This window comes from Arachis hypogaea, chromosome 14 (assembly GCF_003086295.3).
Source record: "Arachis hypogaea cultivar Tifrunner chromosome 14, arahy.Tifrunner.gnm2.J5K5, whole genome shotgun sequence".
Taxonomy (NCBI): Eukaryota; Viridiplantae; Streptophyta; class Magnoliopsida; order Fabales; family Fabaceae; genus Arachis; species Arachis hypogaea.
Genome location: NC_092049.1, coordinates 110864373 through 110881695, shown reverse-complemented (window position 1 = coordinate 110881695; position 17323 = coordinate 110864373). Strand labels below are relative to the sequence as shown.

The window sequence follows — 17323 nt, the reverse complement described above, 5'->3', positions numbered from 1 at the left end:
CTTAAGGTTTCTAGAACACAGTTTTATGATAAATTAGAAAACGGAGGCCTAGGTTTCTAGCGTGCTGAGAATGATTTGACGTTGGGTGGAGGATGATTGATATATGAGATAAGGAATGATGAACTTTTAACATTGGAAACTGAGTTATGAGTGGACAATAGTTGAGATGAGTCGAGGACTCGGATTGAGATGATGGATCTCTGTATATTGAAAATGTTTTCTAAAAACCACTGAAATATTATTTTTACTGAGATTATGAGACGCTATGCGCCCGGCAGGGACGGCGGTTGGATCCTGCCTGTCGAGGTAGCGGCAGCGACGTAAGGGCGGTGGTTCGTCCCGCTTGCGTTGAGATGTGAGGTCTGTGGCAAGAGTATCCCGCTCGTATCCCTTCGGACCTATAGGCGTGCAGGCGCCGGTACCTGGACAGTGATCCGGGCAATATATCTCGAGGGTTCCCATATGAGAAATTCGAAGGACGACGTCTCCATGGAGATGTGTCGGGTTGGCAGTTGAACCGACAATGTGATATCATAGCCAGTAGGGCAGGCATTCATCATATGCATTTCCTATCTATTTGTTTGCTTTTCCGACTTGTAATTGTATGCCTAATTGAATAATATGCCTATTTGCCTACTTGATCTACTTGCCTTGTATGCTTTTACTTGTGAAGTACTTGCATTGTAATTAATTGTGCTTTCTACTGGGATTGAGGAGGTTCGGAAGGCGGTGGCGATGGGATCGCATGGAGGATAGGTTGGAGAAGGCTGTAGGACAGCGGTGTTTGTTTAGAATAGAACTCCCCTAAGATAGATCACCCGGTTTATTTATGATGAGGTTTATATTATGCTTATTTGTTTTAGAATGCCTTAAGCTTGAATCTTGTGATGGATATGGAGTTTAGGATTGCCTTTGGTGTCCCGGGGTCTTATATCCTACATCACTGGGCACTGTTACCATACTGAAAATCCCCGGTTCTCATACCATATCTTTGTTGTGTTTTTCAGATGTAGGTCGCAACCAACCTCGGTGAGTAGCTTTGGATGGTGACAGAAGCGGAGGATCCTGGATTCTTTTGGAGTCTTTTTAGTTTATTTTGTTTATATGTCTCTCACTTTTGTATTTTTCTATGCCTAGAGGCTTGTATTATGAGAGAAAAACTTGTATAAGTTGTTTTTAAACTGTCAGATTTTTGTATGGTCCTGTATACCTGTATATGGCTAGCCAGCTTAAACTCCGCGAGTCGAGACTAGTTTCCTATGATATTATATACTTATATTTTGTTGTATCTTATCTGTTTCTTGTGCCTTAAGCTAGTAGCTCGTTAATACGGTTTGCGCTTTTCAAATCCTGTTTTTGAACTATATCCTTCATCGGGCTTCTAGACTATAATATTCTTTCTATATATCATACGTATGAGCTTTAGAACTGTCGTAATCTCTGGTTAACATTTGCTTTACGACACGAGGTAAAGTTTAGGCTAATTAGGGTGTTACAGAAAAATTAACACAACTTTGAATTTTTTCGCGAGGATAACGTTGTGTGGAAGTTTGATAATAAAGGTGTCTTTTCTACTAGTTTTTTTATGCAGGTCATACAATCGGAGACTCTATCGGACGAGATCACGAGCTATAGCTTCACAAGTACATTCTGGAGAGGCTTGGTACCCCCCAAGAATTGAGCTTTTTGGATGGTTTGTGCTAGTTGGTAGAATTAATACTAAGGAGAGGTTGACTAGATTAATTAGGAGTTGTTATTAATAGTGATAATATTTGTGTCCTATGTAACAAGGGGATAGAATCTATTGAGCATTTATTTCTTCTTTGTGAGGTAACTTGGCAGGTGTGGTGCTCTTGGTTGCAGTCCTTTGATAGAGAGTGGGTAATTCCTGGAACCATCAAAGATCTGTATGTGAGTTGAATTGGCATGGCCAATAGACGACAACGGTAGAAGCTGTGGATGACGGCGTTCTTTGCAGTGATTTGGAACGTCTGGTTAGAACGTAATGCCAGAATTTTCAATAATAAAAGAGCAAGTATTGAGATCATTCAAACAAGGATGTTGTTGAGCTACACAGAGTAGAATGGCTGTGATCCTTTTGTTGGTTGATGGCAATGCCAGAGATGTCAGGGGATTGGTTTCTTTGTTTGCAGTGTTTTTATGTTTGTATGTTTGTGTGTTTTGCTCCACTTTAATGTATTGAGCTTGCTGTGTTTCAAAAAAAAAAAAAAGATTTTACTGTGAAGATCCGAGTTAGAATATTTTAAATTTTTATTTGAGATGTATTAGTATTTACAAGATTTAAATTTTAAATTTTAAATTTTAATTTTAGTTAATTTCTTTTTGTAAATTTATATTTAAATATAAAAAATAATCAATCTATTTGGATGTATTTATTTTAATTTTTAATTAATATAATAAAAAAATTAAATAAAAAATTAATTTAAAAAATATCTTTGTCTCAACATTTTCGTAGCTTCTTGTAAATTAAAATATAATTTTTTTTTTCTTTCACCATGAGATAACTTGATAATTTCCGGGAAGAACGTTCAATTAAGTCCAAGGGAGGCTGTATTTATCAATTATCATGAATTTTCATACGTAAACGTGTTGAAAAGACATTAAATATTTAACTAATATACCCTTTGTTTTTAAAATTGAATAGTGATTTTCATTTGGTATAATTTCGGGGTTCTAACTTCTAAACATTCCCATTCAACTGAAGCTTCCGAAAGAATGAAGACAAAATGGCGGGTACTATTTCATTGGACTGAAACTCTATAAAACGGTGAAAGTGATTGGTAGTTGCCTATTCCTCTCATCAAAAGATAACTATTGCGAATAATTTTTGGTATATTGGGTATATATTTAGTTATTTACACAATTCAAAGATTTAATTTGGATGAAATTTCACTTAGAAAGATATTTATTCAGAAATTTAGTTATATATTAATGCAATCAAAAAAATACTTTGATTCAATTACTATCTAAAAATCTTTACAAACAAAATTATTTAATTGAATAAATTATAATTTTGATACATAATTTTTTAAGTTGTTCATAGTATTTTTTTAATTCGATTAATTAAAAATTAATTTGACTATTAACACAGATGGATAAGAATATGTGTCTCTTAACCATCTCTTCTAAGTTTAATACTCACTAGAGGATGAAAATAAAACTTACTTGATTAGGAGTATTGTTCATTTTATACTTTTAAATATCCTAATGCAAAAAAAAAAAAAAGTTAAGGACTAATTTGGTTTGTTATGAATTTGAATTTTATTTTAAGTTTCTGTCTCTAATAAATAAATTATTTCATATATAAAATAGGATTTAAACTCTCAATACTTGCTTAAGTGGACGAGTAAACTGATCACTCGATTAACCCAAATTAATTATAATTTTGTTACATAATTAGTTCATAGTAATTAAACTCTAAATTTATAAGTGTAATTTTGTATCATTTAGTTTCTTTTTAACTACTAGTAATACTCTCTTGTGGATAAGACTGACAATGACTAGAATAGAATAAGGTTTAGACTCCACCATAATCCTATCACATAACATTTTAGGAGATGTTGCTAAACCAACCCACAGTTCCAGCCAGCAAATTTTTTAACTAAACAATCTCAGCTCCACAATCAGCCAGACTCCTAAACTCTGCTTCAATGAAAAATCTACTAATTGTATTTTTTTTTTCGTAAGCCCAGAATAGAATATTAGTACCCAAAAAAATATAGAAGCCAGAAACAGATCTCTAATCCTCAAGATCTGACGCCCAATTAGTATCAGAAAAATCATAGAGCCTGAAATCTTGGCATTTATGAAAAATTAGGCCCTGATTCTTTGTACCCTGTAAATACCGAAGGATCCTACTTTTCAATGAGCCAATTTAGGAATATATATATACTGGCTCACTTTACCAACAGTAAAGAACAAATCAGGTCTAGTAATAGTTGCATAGTAAAGAGACCCAACATCAGACTTGTACAACCTGGGATCCTCAAAATTCTCATAACCCATGCTTGTGTTGCAAAGAGGATAGCATGGGAATTGACATAAAACTAGCACACTGCATTCCTATTTTTGAAAGGAGATTAATAACATACTTAGTTTGAGACAAATACAATTTATCTGGTGTCCTGACCACTTCAATGCTTACAAAATAGTTCAGGTCCCTAAATCTTTTAAAAAAATATGTTATGTAGTCTTTTAATCATACAATCAATTTCAATAGCATTATTGTTTGTGATAATAATATCATCAACATAACAAAGAATATAAATAACAAAATTAAAAGTGGTTCAGATAAATAAAGACATATCAGACTTTGAATTAGAAAAATCAAAGGTTTGTAGAGTGGTACTTAGTTTTAAAAATGATTTTCTTGGAACTTGTTTAAGATCACAAAAAGATTTATTAAGTCTACAAACCTTTGACTCAGCATCTATTTCAAAACCCAAAGATTGTGTCATATAGATTTCTTGATGCAAGTCTCCATTGAAAAAAGTATTATTAAAATCAAATTGGTGTATTACCTATGAAGTACGGACACTTCGTTGAGTTGTTGTGTCCGCGTGTCGGACACATTTCGGACACGACACTCACCGACACTCGTCCTACACGCGTGTCTGCTGGGTCCAACCGTGTCTTAATAAAAAGTGAAAAATTCTTCTTCGGACATGCTTGGACACACCTAAATACCATCACGTGTCAGCGTGTCCAGTCTTATTCTTAACATATATTCTTGAAATAAATTTAGATATAGTATATATTATTATTTATTAAAACAAAAAATATTTTAAATACTTGATATAATTAAAATAAGACATTAAAAATAATTAAAAAAATTAATTTATATTTTGATATCAATAAAATATCAAAATATCATTATAATTTATCTAAAAAATACTTTATATTTTATATGTATGCGTGTCCCCGTGTCTTATAAGATTTTAAAATTCGCGTGTCAATGTGTCCCGTATTCATGTCAGTGTCTGTACATCATAGTGTATTACCCAATCTCTGGATAAAGCAATACTAAAAACTAATCTGACAGTGGCTGGCCTAATCACTGGACTAAATATCTGTTCAGAATCAAACCCCTCATTTTGATAAAAACTTTGGGCCACCAAACGTGTTTTCTACTTCTGAATCTGTCCATTGGGCGAGTTTAAATTCTCTCTAAAACTCAACCTTATCTTATTTGTGAGTTAAAAACCTTTACTACCGACCGACCTGATCCACAATAAATTAATTTTTTCAATTAAACATAATATTTAATCATTCTGTAATTCATACAAATATTAATAAAACAAAAAATATAAAATTAAACATGTATTAAAATTAAAAACAATAAATTATGCTAAAGTCCTTGTTAAAATTATATAAGTAAGCGGATATAAATTTGATCACCATCAATTTTATTATATATTATAATATATTAAGAGTGCGTGTTAGTCAGATCGAGTTGGGTTAGGTCTAGACTCGCACTTGACCCAGTACACAACTTAATCTGCTTCATTCTCAATCCGATCCAAATGAATTAGATAGAATTGAATAACTGTAAATAGAATTAATATTGCCAACCATACTCATGAATTTAAAACTTTGATGCGAGGGACTCTTAATTATTAAAATAAACAGAATGTGTTATTTATACGTAAGAATTTCATGACTCAGCTCTCTTCCTGTTTTCTCATGTGTTCAAGAACTTGCGAGGCAACCTTAAAAAATGTTATATTGAAAGAAAAACTTTCATAAATAGAATAATAATTATCTCTAGGTGCTATAGCTACTTCCTGTAGGCTGGCTCTTAATTTGTCTCCACTTTGTTCATCAGCATACTTTTGCTATAAATACCAAACACTGTTATTAACCATTTACAAAACAAACTCATCCAAATTGAAACAAGACCCTCATCCGCTGTGGTATGTGTTGAATATATCCAATTAAAATTAATTAAAAAAAAAAAAGAAAAGATGATGCAGTCTAATGAGATTCTTCAATCTCCATCCTCACTCTTTGATGAGCCATATTATTATTATGGGTTGAGTAGCATGGATGAAGATGGTGATGATTATGGATTCAGTGCCATATTCAACACTTGTTCATCAGAAAACACCATCTTCACGAATGAATATGATCATCACATTCAATACACAATCGATGATGAAACCTTGCAACTCCAACCCTTGATCCATGATTTCCCAATGAAATTCCACGATCTGACTCACCAGTTTCTTGAGAGTGAAGGAAGCATCATCCCTTCACAAGAAGCATATAGTCCCACCCAGTCATTCAATTCAGACATGTCCTCATCATCATCGACACCACTGAACTTGCCTCAACCGAACACGCAAATCGAGAACCACTTGATCCTTCCGCACTTGGTGGACGCCATTGGAGAAGCCTTGGAGAATCGACACAAAGCGCTCGCTGAAGAGATCTTGAGATGCATCAGCAACAAACTCAGCCCTCTCTCCCAAACCGTTGACGAGCGCCTCCACTTTTACATGTCGCTAGCAACCGCCGCAAACAACGGAGACTATTTGAAAGGGGAAGCCTTGAAGAACTCTGACGCTGCTTTCAGGGCATTCTATCAAGGAACCCCTTTCGGCAAATTCGCTCACTTTGTGGCCCTTTCTGCAATTATTGAAAACATGCCGCCAGACTGTGATGCCGTACACGTGGTGGACTCTTACATGGGAATTGGGATCCAATGGATTCCAATGATTGAGGCCATGGCTCGGAGGAACATAACACAATTCAAATTGACATCAATCAGTTCCGGTCATCATCAGCAAGGGCATGATGGTAATTCCACTACTCCTTGGATTTCTGAGGAAACTAAGAGGCATCTCTATGAGCATGCAAGATCGTGGGGATTGAATCTGAAGGTGGAGGAAAAGGGAATTGAGGAACTTGTTAGTGAGTTGAAGAATGTGAAGAAAAGTGGTGGCAGTGGCATCAGAGAGTTTTTGGCCTTCAATTGCATGCTTAACCTGCCACATATGGCCAATAGAAGCAGCAGAAAACAAGCCATGGAATTTCTGAAGCTGGCTAAGGATTTGATCAATGGCTCTGGGAACAAGGGAATCATCACTTTTGGTGATGGTGATGCGTTTGAGAAACTCAAGACCAGCATGAATTTCAAGGCATTCTTTGATGGTCATTTGGTGCATTACCATGCCTTAATGGAATCAATTGAGTCATGTTTCCCAACAAGTTTCTCAGAGGCAAGGACTCTTATAGAGTCCCTATTTGTGGCGCCTCATGTGTCTCCTTTTGCTTGGTTACAAAATTGGCAAGAGATGGAGAGGGATTCTTGCCATGTTCCTGGGGAAACTGAAATTGGACTAGAAGGTTGCAGATTGAGCACAAGCATTTTAATGGAAGTAAGAGAAATGTTGAGAGGTAGTGGAGGTTCGTATGAGACAAGGATTGAAGGGCAAAATGGGAATGAAATTGTTCTGGCATGGAAAGGAACAGAACTAGTGAGAGTTTCTGCTTGGAGAAACTAAAGCTAATAATAAATAGCTAATTAAAAGCCAAGGAGTACATAGTACACAGTTTTTTTTTTTTTCTTTCTTTTTTGCACATCAGAAATCTTTTGGGTATTCATTGTAAGATAGTGGATCGTTTAATGTAAATTAATTTGTACAGATTCATATATGTATATGTCTATGTTTATTCTGTATATGTCTTCTTTCACCATAAAATGAACACAATTTTTAAAGCAATCAAGCGTTGCAAACTATTTTTTCTTTGGCACCAATAAAATATCACCTTTAAGCTTTTACATCTTTTTTTCAGACATTAAGTTCCTAAACATAAAAAAAATCTTTGAATGTACTTTTCTATAATCTATTCAAATTAATCTTAAAATGCATCATGAAGAGTTGATTTTATTCTTTGGCTTGTAAACCTGAAGTTATGAAGCCGGGTTATAACAAGTAAAAATAGCATCAAAGAAGAAGTTCCAATGAGAAAAATATGATTTAATGAAGTAAATTCCTGGTATTTAATTCATGATCTTCTGTGGCAGAACATAGGTCTTGACCTCTTGAAAATTAGTTATGATCATCATATTCTTAGAAATGATAATCACGAATTAGGATGTTCATGGATTAAGTTGAGCCAGGTTTAATTAGATTGGACTCAACTCTAAAAGGGTTGTTGAGTTTATTTTGACCCAATCCAAGAGTGATTCGAAATAGATTAGATTAAACTGGAATTAATTCGATGTAAAATCAGTATATATAAATTTGTAAGTTTTATATACTAAAGTAATAATGTTTTATTTTTAATAATTAAATTTAACAAATTTTATATCATATTTATACTAAAATAAATTATTTTAAAGTAAAAATAATACCGTATAATATGAAAAATATTAATTAAAATATAAAAATATAATATGACATTACTAATTTCACTCTAAAATATATATTTTTATTATAAAAAACAATTTCGAAGCAAGTCGGATGACCCAAGCATAATTCAAATCTGATTCGAAAATAACACAGGATAAAAATGATAAATTCAAACACGGTAAAATATGCCTTAGATCTGAACCGGATTTTGGGTGGGTCCAAATCTTGAACACGCCTAATCATGAAACAAACTTTTGCTTTATTTATTGACCGTTCTTGATATTCATGCATCTTTCTCTGTGACTCAAAACATCAATTGACCTCATGTTAAAATTAAAGGGGTTACAGAAGATGTTAGATTCCATTTGACTGAGGCCAATGAAGGAAAATCCATAATCTATGATCTGATAATTAGCAAATTATTTCCAGAAAATGTCCATCCTATTAGAAAATTGGACTTAATAAAGGATAATTATCAGAAAAATCATCCGTATATATAATAATAATATTATCTCATGCAGGCCTTGTCAACTGTAGAACATAGAAGTTAATTTTAATACAACTTCTGCCTGGCTTTTGTACGTAATTTGTGTATTTTCCAGTTTTTGCAGATTCCTACCTAAGAGAGAAGCACGTAAGAGCTCACACGCAACCAAAATATGAATCACGAACCTTAAATTAATTATTTATTATGTCAATTAATAAAGCCATTAACCAATCATGGACTATTTTTCAATGTGTTGGAGATGGAACAAGGAAAGAAGGCCCTAGTAGTTTTCCAAGTGTCCTTCCTATTTTCCTAACTAAAATCCAAAGTACATTTTTTTTATACATCTCATTTTGGCATATGACTTTAAACAGGTAACTGAGTAATGGCAACAAAATATGAATAGAATAAAAAAAGGAAAGAATAAACTAATGGCTACAAGATCAGGCCAGTCAAAGAGCATAATTAGTAAGAAATCACCTTGATGCCTTGTATGCTACAAGAAAACAGATTCAATTTCCTCTACCAATGCGAAATTCGGTATGCTTTATCAACCATGCTATGTGTACAAAAATCAGCCACCAAATTAGTTACCTGTATAAAATACATGCTGAAATACAAAATACACATTAAAAATAAGTTGAACAATACATGTATTTATACACAAATACATAGTAACTGATTTAATAGCTGGTTTTTTATGTGCACATAGCATTTCTTGTGTTCTATATGTACCTCTAAACATTCAGTGCGCCGAGAAATATAACCTAACATTAGTAAAATGCTTAGTGCAAACCTAGACTTTGATGAAAAGAAAAAAAAATTACTTTCAAATATCTCCTTTGATACTTTTACTAGTCTTGTGAACTGATGAACAATGCTTCTTGTTTTTCAAACTCTGCTGATGCTTCTGCACTTTTGTGGAGCATGTCATCACAGGGCTCTTTATAGCACAAAGCTTGTGCTTCATACGCCAAGGGAACAGAAGTTGAAGGCCACAACCCTTTGGAGAAGAAGCATATGAGTGCCTTGAATTACTGCAAGTATCACAACCTTTCTTGTTGTAACCATTGTTTGGAAAATGTGCAGAAGATGATGCTGCCAATGCAGTGGCATCAGGGAGAAAGCGATTAATCATATAGCTTGAACATTGATCAACATTAGATTCTGAAAGCTTTAATCTCAACACATCATTGCTGCTACTGTGATTTGTCTCTGATTGTTGGACAACAATGTCTAATGCCTCTGATAAAGAAAAAAGTTCCATAGCATCTGAATAAACTTCACTATTCTTCTTGTTCTCATTGTCATCATCGTCGTCATCATCACCATCACAACCATCATCTTGATCAAATGAAAGAACAGCATTACCTAAGTCAGCTTCAGCTGCTGCTCTTGGAAGATGCTGAAGGCAAGGTGGTAATTGGAGCCGAGGCGTTTCTACATCTCGGTCGTGGATGTTATTGCTCCTCTCTTGGTTTTTCGGCTTGCCTGGGGCTTGCTCCCATGAAAATGGAATACTTGTGCTTTGTAACATACTAAGTGATGTACCTGCAACAACTGAATTAGCAAGACGCCTTGTTGATAGAAGGGGTGCATTGAAGTTTAACATTCTGCGGCATTCCAAATCCATTGTCATAATATTTTGTTCTGCTTGTTCTTCCATTTTTGGTAAGCTTCTATAACAGCAACAACGGAGAAGATATTTGGGGGAAGAAAAAAAATAGGAGGATATGAAATCAAGTTAGGTGGAATACATAAAAACAGTTGAAACTATGGACCTCTCATGAAAATCATTAAAACTAAAGTCTTGCTTTAAATTTGTCACAGGTGGGTTTAAAAGCCACCTTCACGTGGGAAGAGAAACAACATACCAGATCTTTTTTTTCTTTTACAGTAAATATTTGAAGGTTATAAATTCACATTTTCAATAACATTTAACAAGGTAACATGAAGCTAATGTAAATAATAAAAAAATGGCATATGAATTTCTCATGTACGAATTACATATACACATCCACATTCCACACCATTAAATTTTCACAATTTTTAACATGATCTGATTGATCTGAACAGGATAGAAGAATCCTCTTCCCCAAAAATAAGTGCATATAGTAAAAGTTGGGGAAAAAGAACAAAAAATAAAAGGAAACAGTCGAGAATAATTGAGCGCATGACAAATCCTATAGATGGTGATGGAGATAGCAGTTTACGTAGAACTTATCACAAATACCATTGAAATAGCTGAGAAAAAAATCTGTTTATATAACAGTGGCAAAAGGTTACAACTTACAGCATGATGTGAATCGGCAATTGCTCAGCCAAAAATATGGTGGCAAATACTGAATCTTTTACATGACAAATTGACTTGTATAGACAAGTTTTGTCTAAAACTTTATCACCATTCTTACTGGTGAGGCCTAGTCAAGAATAGCAACAGCAGCAGCTGTTTGCTCCCCTACTTTCCATTCAGTTTCAATCGATCCAAATTATGTCTCTAAATTCTCTTTTCCTTCTGTATTCTGCATCTAGAAGGCCAGCCTATGAGAACGATATATATAGACCGTACTCTTTCTAGAGACCATTCAATAGATAAATAGAATTGATGATTACCAGGCTGTTAGGTGTAAAATGGTGCAGGTCAACAAGAATAGTATTGCCCCTTTATGGTTGAACAGGACAATGAGACATTGAGACACTGAAGATAACAATGTTAGTGGCCTTCCTTCTGACATGGACTCTCAAGACTGTATTTCAGTCCCACTGTCTCTCTCACTCACTCTATCTCTTCCTTAGTGCACCAAAGATATTTGTGTCCTACCATGTCCACATATTTTGTGTCCACATATTTTACACTAACCAAATGCAACCTAGAGAACAAGGAAAACCTGATTATTGATCTGTGATTCTCTCACTTTTGTTCATTAATTTGCTCTCGTGCTTTATTGCGGAGATCTAATGTCTCAGAATGGCCAGGATCAAGACAAAGGGCAGCTTCACAATCCTGGACAGTAGAAGCATAATCACCCATTGAATCATAAAATGCTGCTCGAAGATGCAAAAGTTGCAGATCTGGCTTGAAATTGATGGCCCTTGAAAGCTCCACTATTGCTTCATCTTCCTTGTGATCATCCATCAAAACTGATATATAGAGGTTGCATGTCAGTAAAAGTTGTGGGAGCAGTTTACTAGCTGGTTTCAATGATTTAAGACTTAATCATGATCACATCCAACAAACATGAAGTTCAGTATGAGCACAGTACAATATTAAAACAATAAGGCTCTAACAAATTCGGTCATCAAATGAGAATAGGATCACACTGTTAGGGACTTGGGTATTATGGGGTGCCCAAAGTCCCACATCGGGTAGTATGGGATGCTTTCCACTTTCCTTAGATACTTAACACACACACACAAGATTTGTTTGCTCTCACACTTCGTAAATAACTACCGCCGATAAGATAAACAAACCCAAAAATGAACATTCCCATTTGCCCTCTCCAAGAAAGACAAGTAGGTTAAGCCTCTCTCTGTTTTATCTAGTTTGAGTTACTTCATTCCTCAGGAACACAAAAACATCAGAACTACAATAATATTCCTTCAACAATAACATTGTATAATGCTGATTTTCAAATCACAAGTGTGCAAGATCCTATTTCATTTATCATAACCTTACACCATGATGTTTTGCGGAGATTACATAATTTCTAATACAAGCATATATGTGGAAGTCCAAACCATCATTAGTTGGGAAGAGGAAAGCTTTATAGTGATTTTGATACTCATTGATCTTTTCAAAAGCAAATGTTTTCTCAAAGCTAAATCTTCCATGCATAAGTTTTTAAGTAGGCCTTAAGAGTTCTACAAAGCTAGTATAAGGAAAAAAAAAATAGAAAAATTCAGGTTGGAAAACATTATGGAAGATTTCAGAATGCCTGAAATTAATTAAATCACCACACTACAAGTACAACTGACCAGGATCTGCTGTCTGCCGAAACAATGATTTGAACACAAAATGGCTTACAATCACAACCAAACTTTCCTCCACCCTTCCCACTTCCACAGGTTTAAACAGTAAACATGTAAGAAGCATAACACAGAATAATATAACAAGTTGATTGGACTTTACCTGCTGCCCTATATTTGTAAGGATAAGTCCGTAGAGGATCCAACTGTGTTGCCATGTTAAGATCATTCTTTGCCATATCACGATCACAATATTCTGAACGCTTCTCATAAGCTGATGAATTGTTTTGGGCCTTTGCAATTAGCTTTGTCATCTCGTCATATGCAGCTTCGTTCTGATTTTTAAGATGATATACACGTGCCAAACCCTGATGTGCTCGTGTATGCTTGATATCGAGGGCATGCAAGTAGCAGTTGGCAGCAAGGTCCAGCTTTTCACAATCTACGTAAACACTCCCTAAATTATTTAGTGCCTACAATGTAAAATAATGACACAAGTAAGTTCATCATTTTAGCATTCAAATAAAATAGAAAATGATCTATTTAATCTGAAAACGATATTACACTTACTTGTCCTTTACGAAGGACATCTGAAGGACATCTAAGAGCTTCCTCCAAGAGATCGATCACACACTTTGACGACTCAGAATCAAGACTTGAGTCAGCTAATACATAAGCTTTGAGAAAGAAAGCTTCAAATGATCTTCGTATAGAAATGGACTCCTCAGCCTTGGCTAATGCCTCTTCACGACAACCGGTATCATACAATATCCATCCTTCATAGACAAGTCTTTCATGTGCAAAAGTGGAATGATTTCTAGCTAGGCGTAAGCTACGCATGGCTGCCTTTTGAGAATTTAACCTGAATGATTGATGAACATTAATAAGGAAATACCATGATTGAACAAGTTATGGGTTAAATAATGGATGACTGAAACTCAAATTAACTATCTTCCATGGACAAGAAGCAAAATTTATTAAAACAAGGTCATATACAAGAAATCTAGTTATGAACAAGAAATATACAACACAAATCATCTGATAAGTCTACCACCGAGATATCAGCTTCCACGTATCTCACAAACGGGATATGATAACAACTATGCCATGAATCATCTCTTCAAAATGTTTAAGCTCGAGTAGAGATGAATGGCTTTTATATGGAAATTTCACCCCCTCATGCATGGGTTCTTTGGCTAGAACCAAGAATAATACACAGGTCATCTATCTTGTGCTGAAATTCAACTTGGCAGCAAGGATTGAACTCTAAATCACTTGATTATAAAGGCTGTGATAACATGTTATGAACGACCTCTACCAAACAAAAATGACACTTGTATCATAACTAGAAGTATATTATCTGGATCAAGACCAAGAAAAATGTAAAATAAAGCAAGGAAAAGTTGCATTTGATAGCATTATTCATCCAATTATTATCTTCACTTGTCTGCTTCATCCTATTATCTATTTATCTTCATTGTTCATCCTTAAATGAGCTCTTAAAAATTATAAGGCAAGCTAAATGATAACATCAAATGATACATGAAAGAGACAACTAAAGCTGCCTTGCTTAATTTCCTTACCTATTATCTTGCCTAGTTTATAATGGACACATAACATAATTTCCTCTAATTTTGACATAGTACAAAGTCACCAGTCACAATAATTAAGCTAAGCAGCCAATAGCACCATGAGTTCCATGCATAAATATCCAGTTCAAACTTAGAATAATTCAAAATACAAATACTTAGCCATGATTCATTGACACGAATAGCATAGAAGTATAAAACAAACATACAAAACAATTCCATGCAAAGAGATTTCATGCCAGTAGAGAATATGGAGTTAAATAAATTATATTTGAATCAGCACAAGAGCTCAAGCTCACCTTAACAGGAGGAGAGATTGCCGAAAACGTAAAATACTTTTCCCAGGGTCATTTTCTAACATCTTATGTACAACAGCCAAAGAACCAATATCATCAACAGAAGACCATCTATCATACAACTGTATCCAGCAATCAGCTTGGCTCCACTGCTGAGCAACAGGGCGGAGGAGCTCTACCAAGTGGTCACCACGCATATTCCCATGGAACATCATATAGTTTGGATCCAATGTCAAGATTGCCCTGACATCTCGTAGAGCCCCTTCATAGTCCTTGACAGCAATCAAGAACCATGCTCTGAATTCAAGGCAGTCTGGAGAAACCTTGAATCCAATTATTTTATTGATTTCCGAAATGGCAGCTCCGATATTTTTCTCCTCCAGCAAACAAACAGCCCGGTATTTATATGGAAATGAAAGAGTTGGATCTAATTCAGTGGTAGCGACCAAGTCTGCCATTTTCTCCTTCCCAATGCAATACAAAGACCTTTCTTGATACATCCAGCCAACTGGTTTATAATCAGAAATAAGCGAGTTTACCATCTTGTACGATGAATATGTGTGACCACGCTTATACTTGGCCCTTGCAACACCAACTAATGAATAAATATGTCCTGCCTCAACGGCAGCCTCAAACCAACGCTGTGCATCCTTGTATTCTTTCCTCTCAAGCAATACAACACCTAATTGGTGATAAGCTAGCTGCTTCTGCCAACCTTTCACTGCGCACTCTCCTAGTCTTTCCAATAGCATCACAGTCTTATCAGACTTCAACTCTCCCTCCATTGCAACCTGGCTTAAAAAATAATACAACAAAAATGACGCATGCCGAGCCATAGCCAATCTATCCCTACCCTCTGGACTACAAAACAATTTAACAACATTTGCACGCTGCATCGAACTGGGTAGCTCTCTCAAAAAAACCTGCAAACAAGCTGCCACAAGCAGATGCGCGGCCTCCTCTAGCGCATAGTCAATCAGCAACATGGCATCATCCATGCCACACACCAGAGAAGCCAGATGAGCATCACACGCAGACTTCATCTCATCACAGCAAAACTTGTTTGCAAATGAAAGCAACTCTAGAACAACATTAGGTGTAAACCCATTCAGCCTCCTAGTCCTACTAAAAACCTCAGCAGCCTCCATTGCCTCAACAGAAATCCCATTCATTGAGAAGTTTATCTTCTCCCTCCTAGAGTCGAGGAATTCGCCATGCAACATTGCCTCAAACGGCCTCGAAAGTGATGCCATACAGTGTCTCCTACACCTAATTTCACTATCACCAATGCAAAACCACAATTCAACATCATCATTGGAAGTTGAACATTCCTCTAAAAGCTCTTTATCATCACTACCAATAACTTCTCTACCCGAACATGAACACCGATCTAACACTGACTCAGGATCATAGCCTGGAATTAAGCTTGACCTGGGGCATTCAAGGTTTCCTCCACAACAATCTATTGCCGACGATCCAACGAGCTCGTCCTCTCTCCTCTCGTACCGAAGCCACGACGAGAGCACAACCTTGTCGTTCACCTCTACAGCATGCCGCCGCGCCGACCGGAGGCTCTGCCGGAACAGCTTGGGGTCCTGCAGCCCACGGAAAATAGCTGCCTCCTCCAAAAACGCCTCCGATTTCGCCAATTGGTCACAATTCTCGACTCTCCGATAAACCTCGGCAAGCGTTTTCACGAAATCGAGGGACTTCAGAGAAGGCTCGATGGAAGGTTCTAGAAGCTCAGAGGTAGGCAGGCCGTGAGGAAGAAGGAGGAGGCTCTCCAAAACGACATCGCATGCTGCTGCCTTTGTTGATGCTGCTGTTGTGGTTTGGAAGCTCCGACCCTGTTTGGTTTGGGTGTGGGCTTTGGCTTGATCGTGAAGGAGGTGCTGGTGATGAAGATTCTCAACGCCGCCACCGTCTGCGGAGGCTCCGGCGGCGGAGGGAGAAGTATCAAGCACGTGGACCTGAGTGCCTTTACAAGCGTCGATGATCTTCAAGCTCCGAATCGAAGTGAAGATGTTGTTCTGCATCTTCTTTTCCCCCCAATTTGACCAAATTTGGAAGCTTTAACTGTCAAGATTTCAGAAGGAAGAGCAAATATTTAAAAAAAAAAATAATTAAAATAATCGAGGATTTAAATTAGAGAATCCTAAGATGGATTCTGATTCTCAGAGAGGAAGAAAGAGAGAATAAAATTGAGTTTGGAAAGATTAGATGAATGCAAATGAGGGCGAAAAAGGAAAATTGCGTTTTTTGGTGGGGGAGGGGTTTAGATCAGCTTCTTTACTAGCAGTATACTAGCAGAGCAGCCACATAGGTTATTGTTTGGATTTAGAAAGGGTAAGATTAATTTTTAAAAAAAAATCTGAATTGTATTAAATAATATCAAATTATCAAATAAAAATGGTATATATAACTTGAAATATGATGTTTAGCAAAAGAATATGATTATAAAAAGCGACAAAAAAAATATAAACATAATATAAAAAAGGACAAAAATATATTTTTTATGTTTATAAAAAATATAAAATAATATGAAAAATATAAACATAATATAAAAAATATATCAGACAATTTTAAAATATTACACAATTAATTAAA

General features: G+C 35.6%; 3 protein-coding genes across 5 annotated transcripts; 1 reads left to right on the top strand and 2 right to left on the bottom strand.

Annotated features, from left to right (window-relative positions):
• Nucleotides 1-5636: 5636 nt before the first annotated feature.
• LOC112743689 (ethylene-overproduction protein 1) lies at nucleotides 5637-17106 on the bottom strand. Of its 3 annotated transcripts, XR_011871066.1 has the most exons (6): nucleotides 14720-17070; nucleotides 13402-13693; nucleotides 12995-13304; nucleotides 11479-12006; nucleotides 11159-11393; nucleotides 5637-10416 (listed from the first exon to the last, which is right to left on the bottom strand). XR_011871066.1 is itself a non-coding variant. In XM_025792986.3 (4 exons), the coding sequence occupies exons 1-4, from the start codon at nucleotides 16750-16752 to the stop codon at nucleotides 11777-11779; spliced, it is 2865 nt and encodes a 954-aa protein (XP_025648771.1). In that variant the 5' UTR covers nucleotides 16753-17106; the 3' UTR covers nucleotides 11107-11776. The 3 variants fall into 3 exon arrangements, 1 of the variants encoding a protein (XP_025648771.1); XR_003172182.3 differs by lacking the exon at nucleotides 5637-10416 and having other exon boundaries at nucleotides 11107-11393; XM_025792986.3 differs by lacking the exon at nucleotides 5637-10416 and having other exon boundaries at nucleotides 11107-12006; nucleotides 14720-17106.
• Nucleotides 5985-7526, top strand: LOC112742911 (scarecrow-like protein 26). Its single transcript, XM_025792154.1, has one exon. It carries the CDS (start codon nucleotides 5985-5987, stop codon nucleotides 7524-7526), a length of 1542 nt encoding a protein of 513 aa, XP_025647939.1.
• On the bottom strand, nucleotides 9695-10531 carry LOC112742910 (uncharacterized). Its single transcript, XM_025792153.1, has one exon. The coding sequence runs from the start codon at nucleotides 10529-10531 to the stop codon at nucleotides 9695-9697; it is 837 nt and encodes a 278-aa protein (XP_025647938.1).
• Nucleotides 17107-17323: the final 217 nt, after the last annotated feature.

Bases quoted from the DNA above. Each gene is read 5' to 3' on its own strand.
- LOC112742910 (XM_025792153.1), bottom strand. From the start codon at position 10,531: ATGGAAGAACAAGCAGAACAAAATATTATGACAATGGATTTGGAATGC.
- LOC112742911 (XM_025792154.1), top strand. From the start codon at position 5,985: ATGATGCAGTCTAATGAGATTCTTCAATCTCCATCCTCACTCTTTGAT.
- LOC112743689 (XM_025792986.3), bottom strand. From the start codon at position 16,752: ATGCAGAACAACATCTTCACTTCGATTCGGAGCTTGAAGATCATCGAC. The intron at 13,305-13,401 runs GTAAGTGTAATA...TTTACATTGTAG, and splicing joins ATGTCCTTCGTAAAGGACAA to GCACTAAATAATTTAGGGAG. The intron at 12,007-12,994 runs GTAAAGTCCAAT...TCTATATATCAG, and splicing joins TTACAAATATAGGGCAGCAG to TTTTGATGGATGATCACAAG.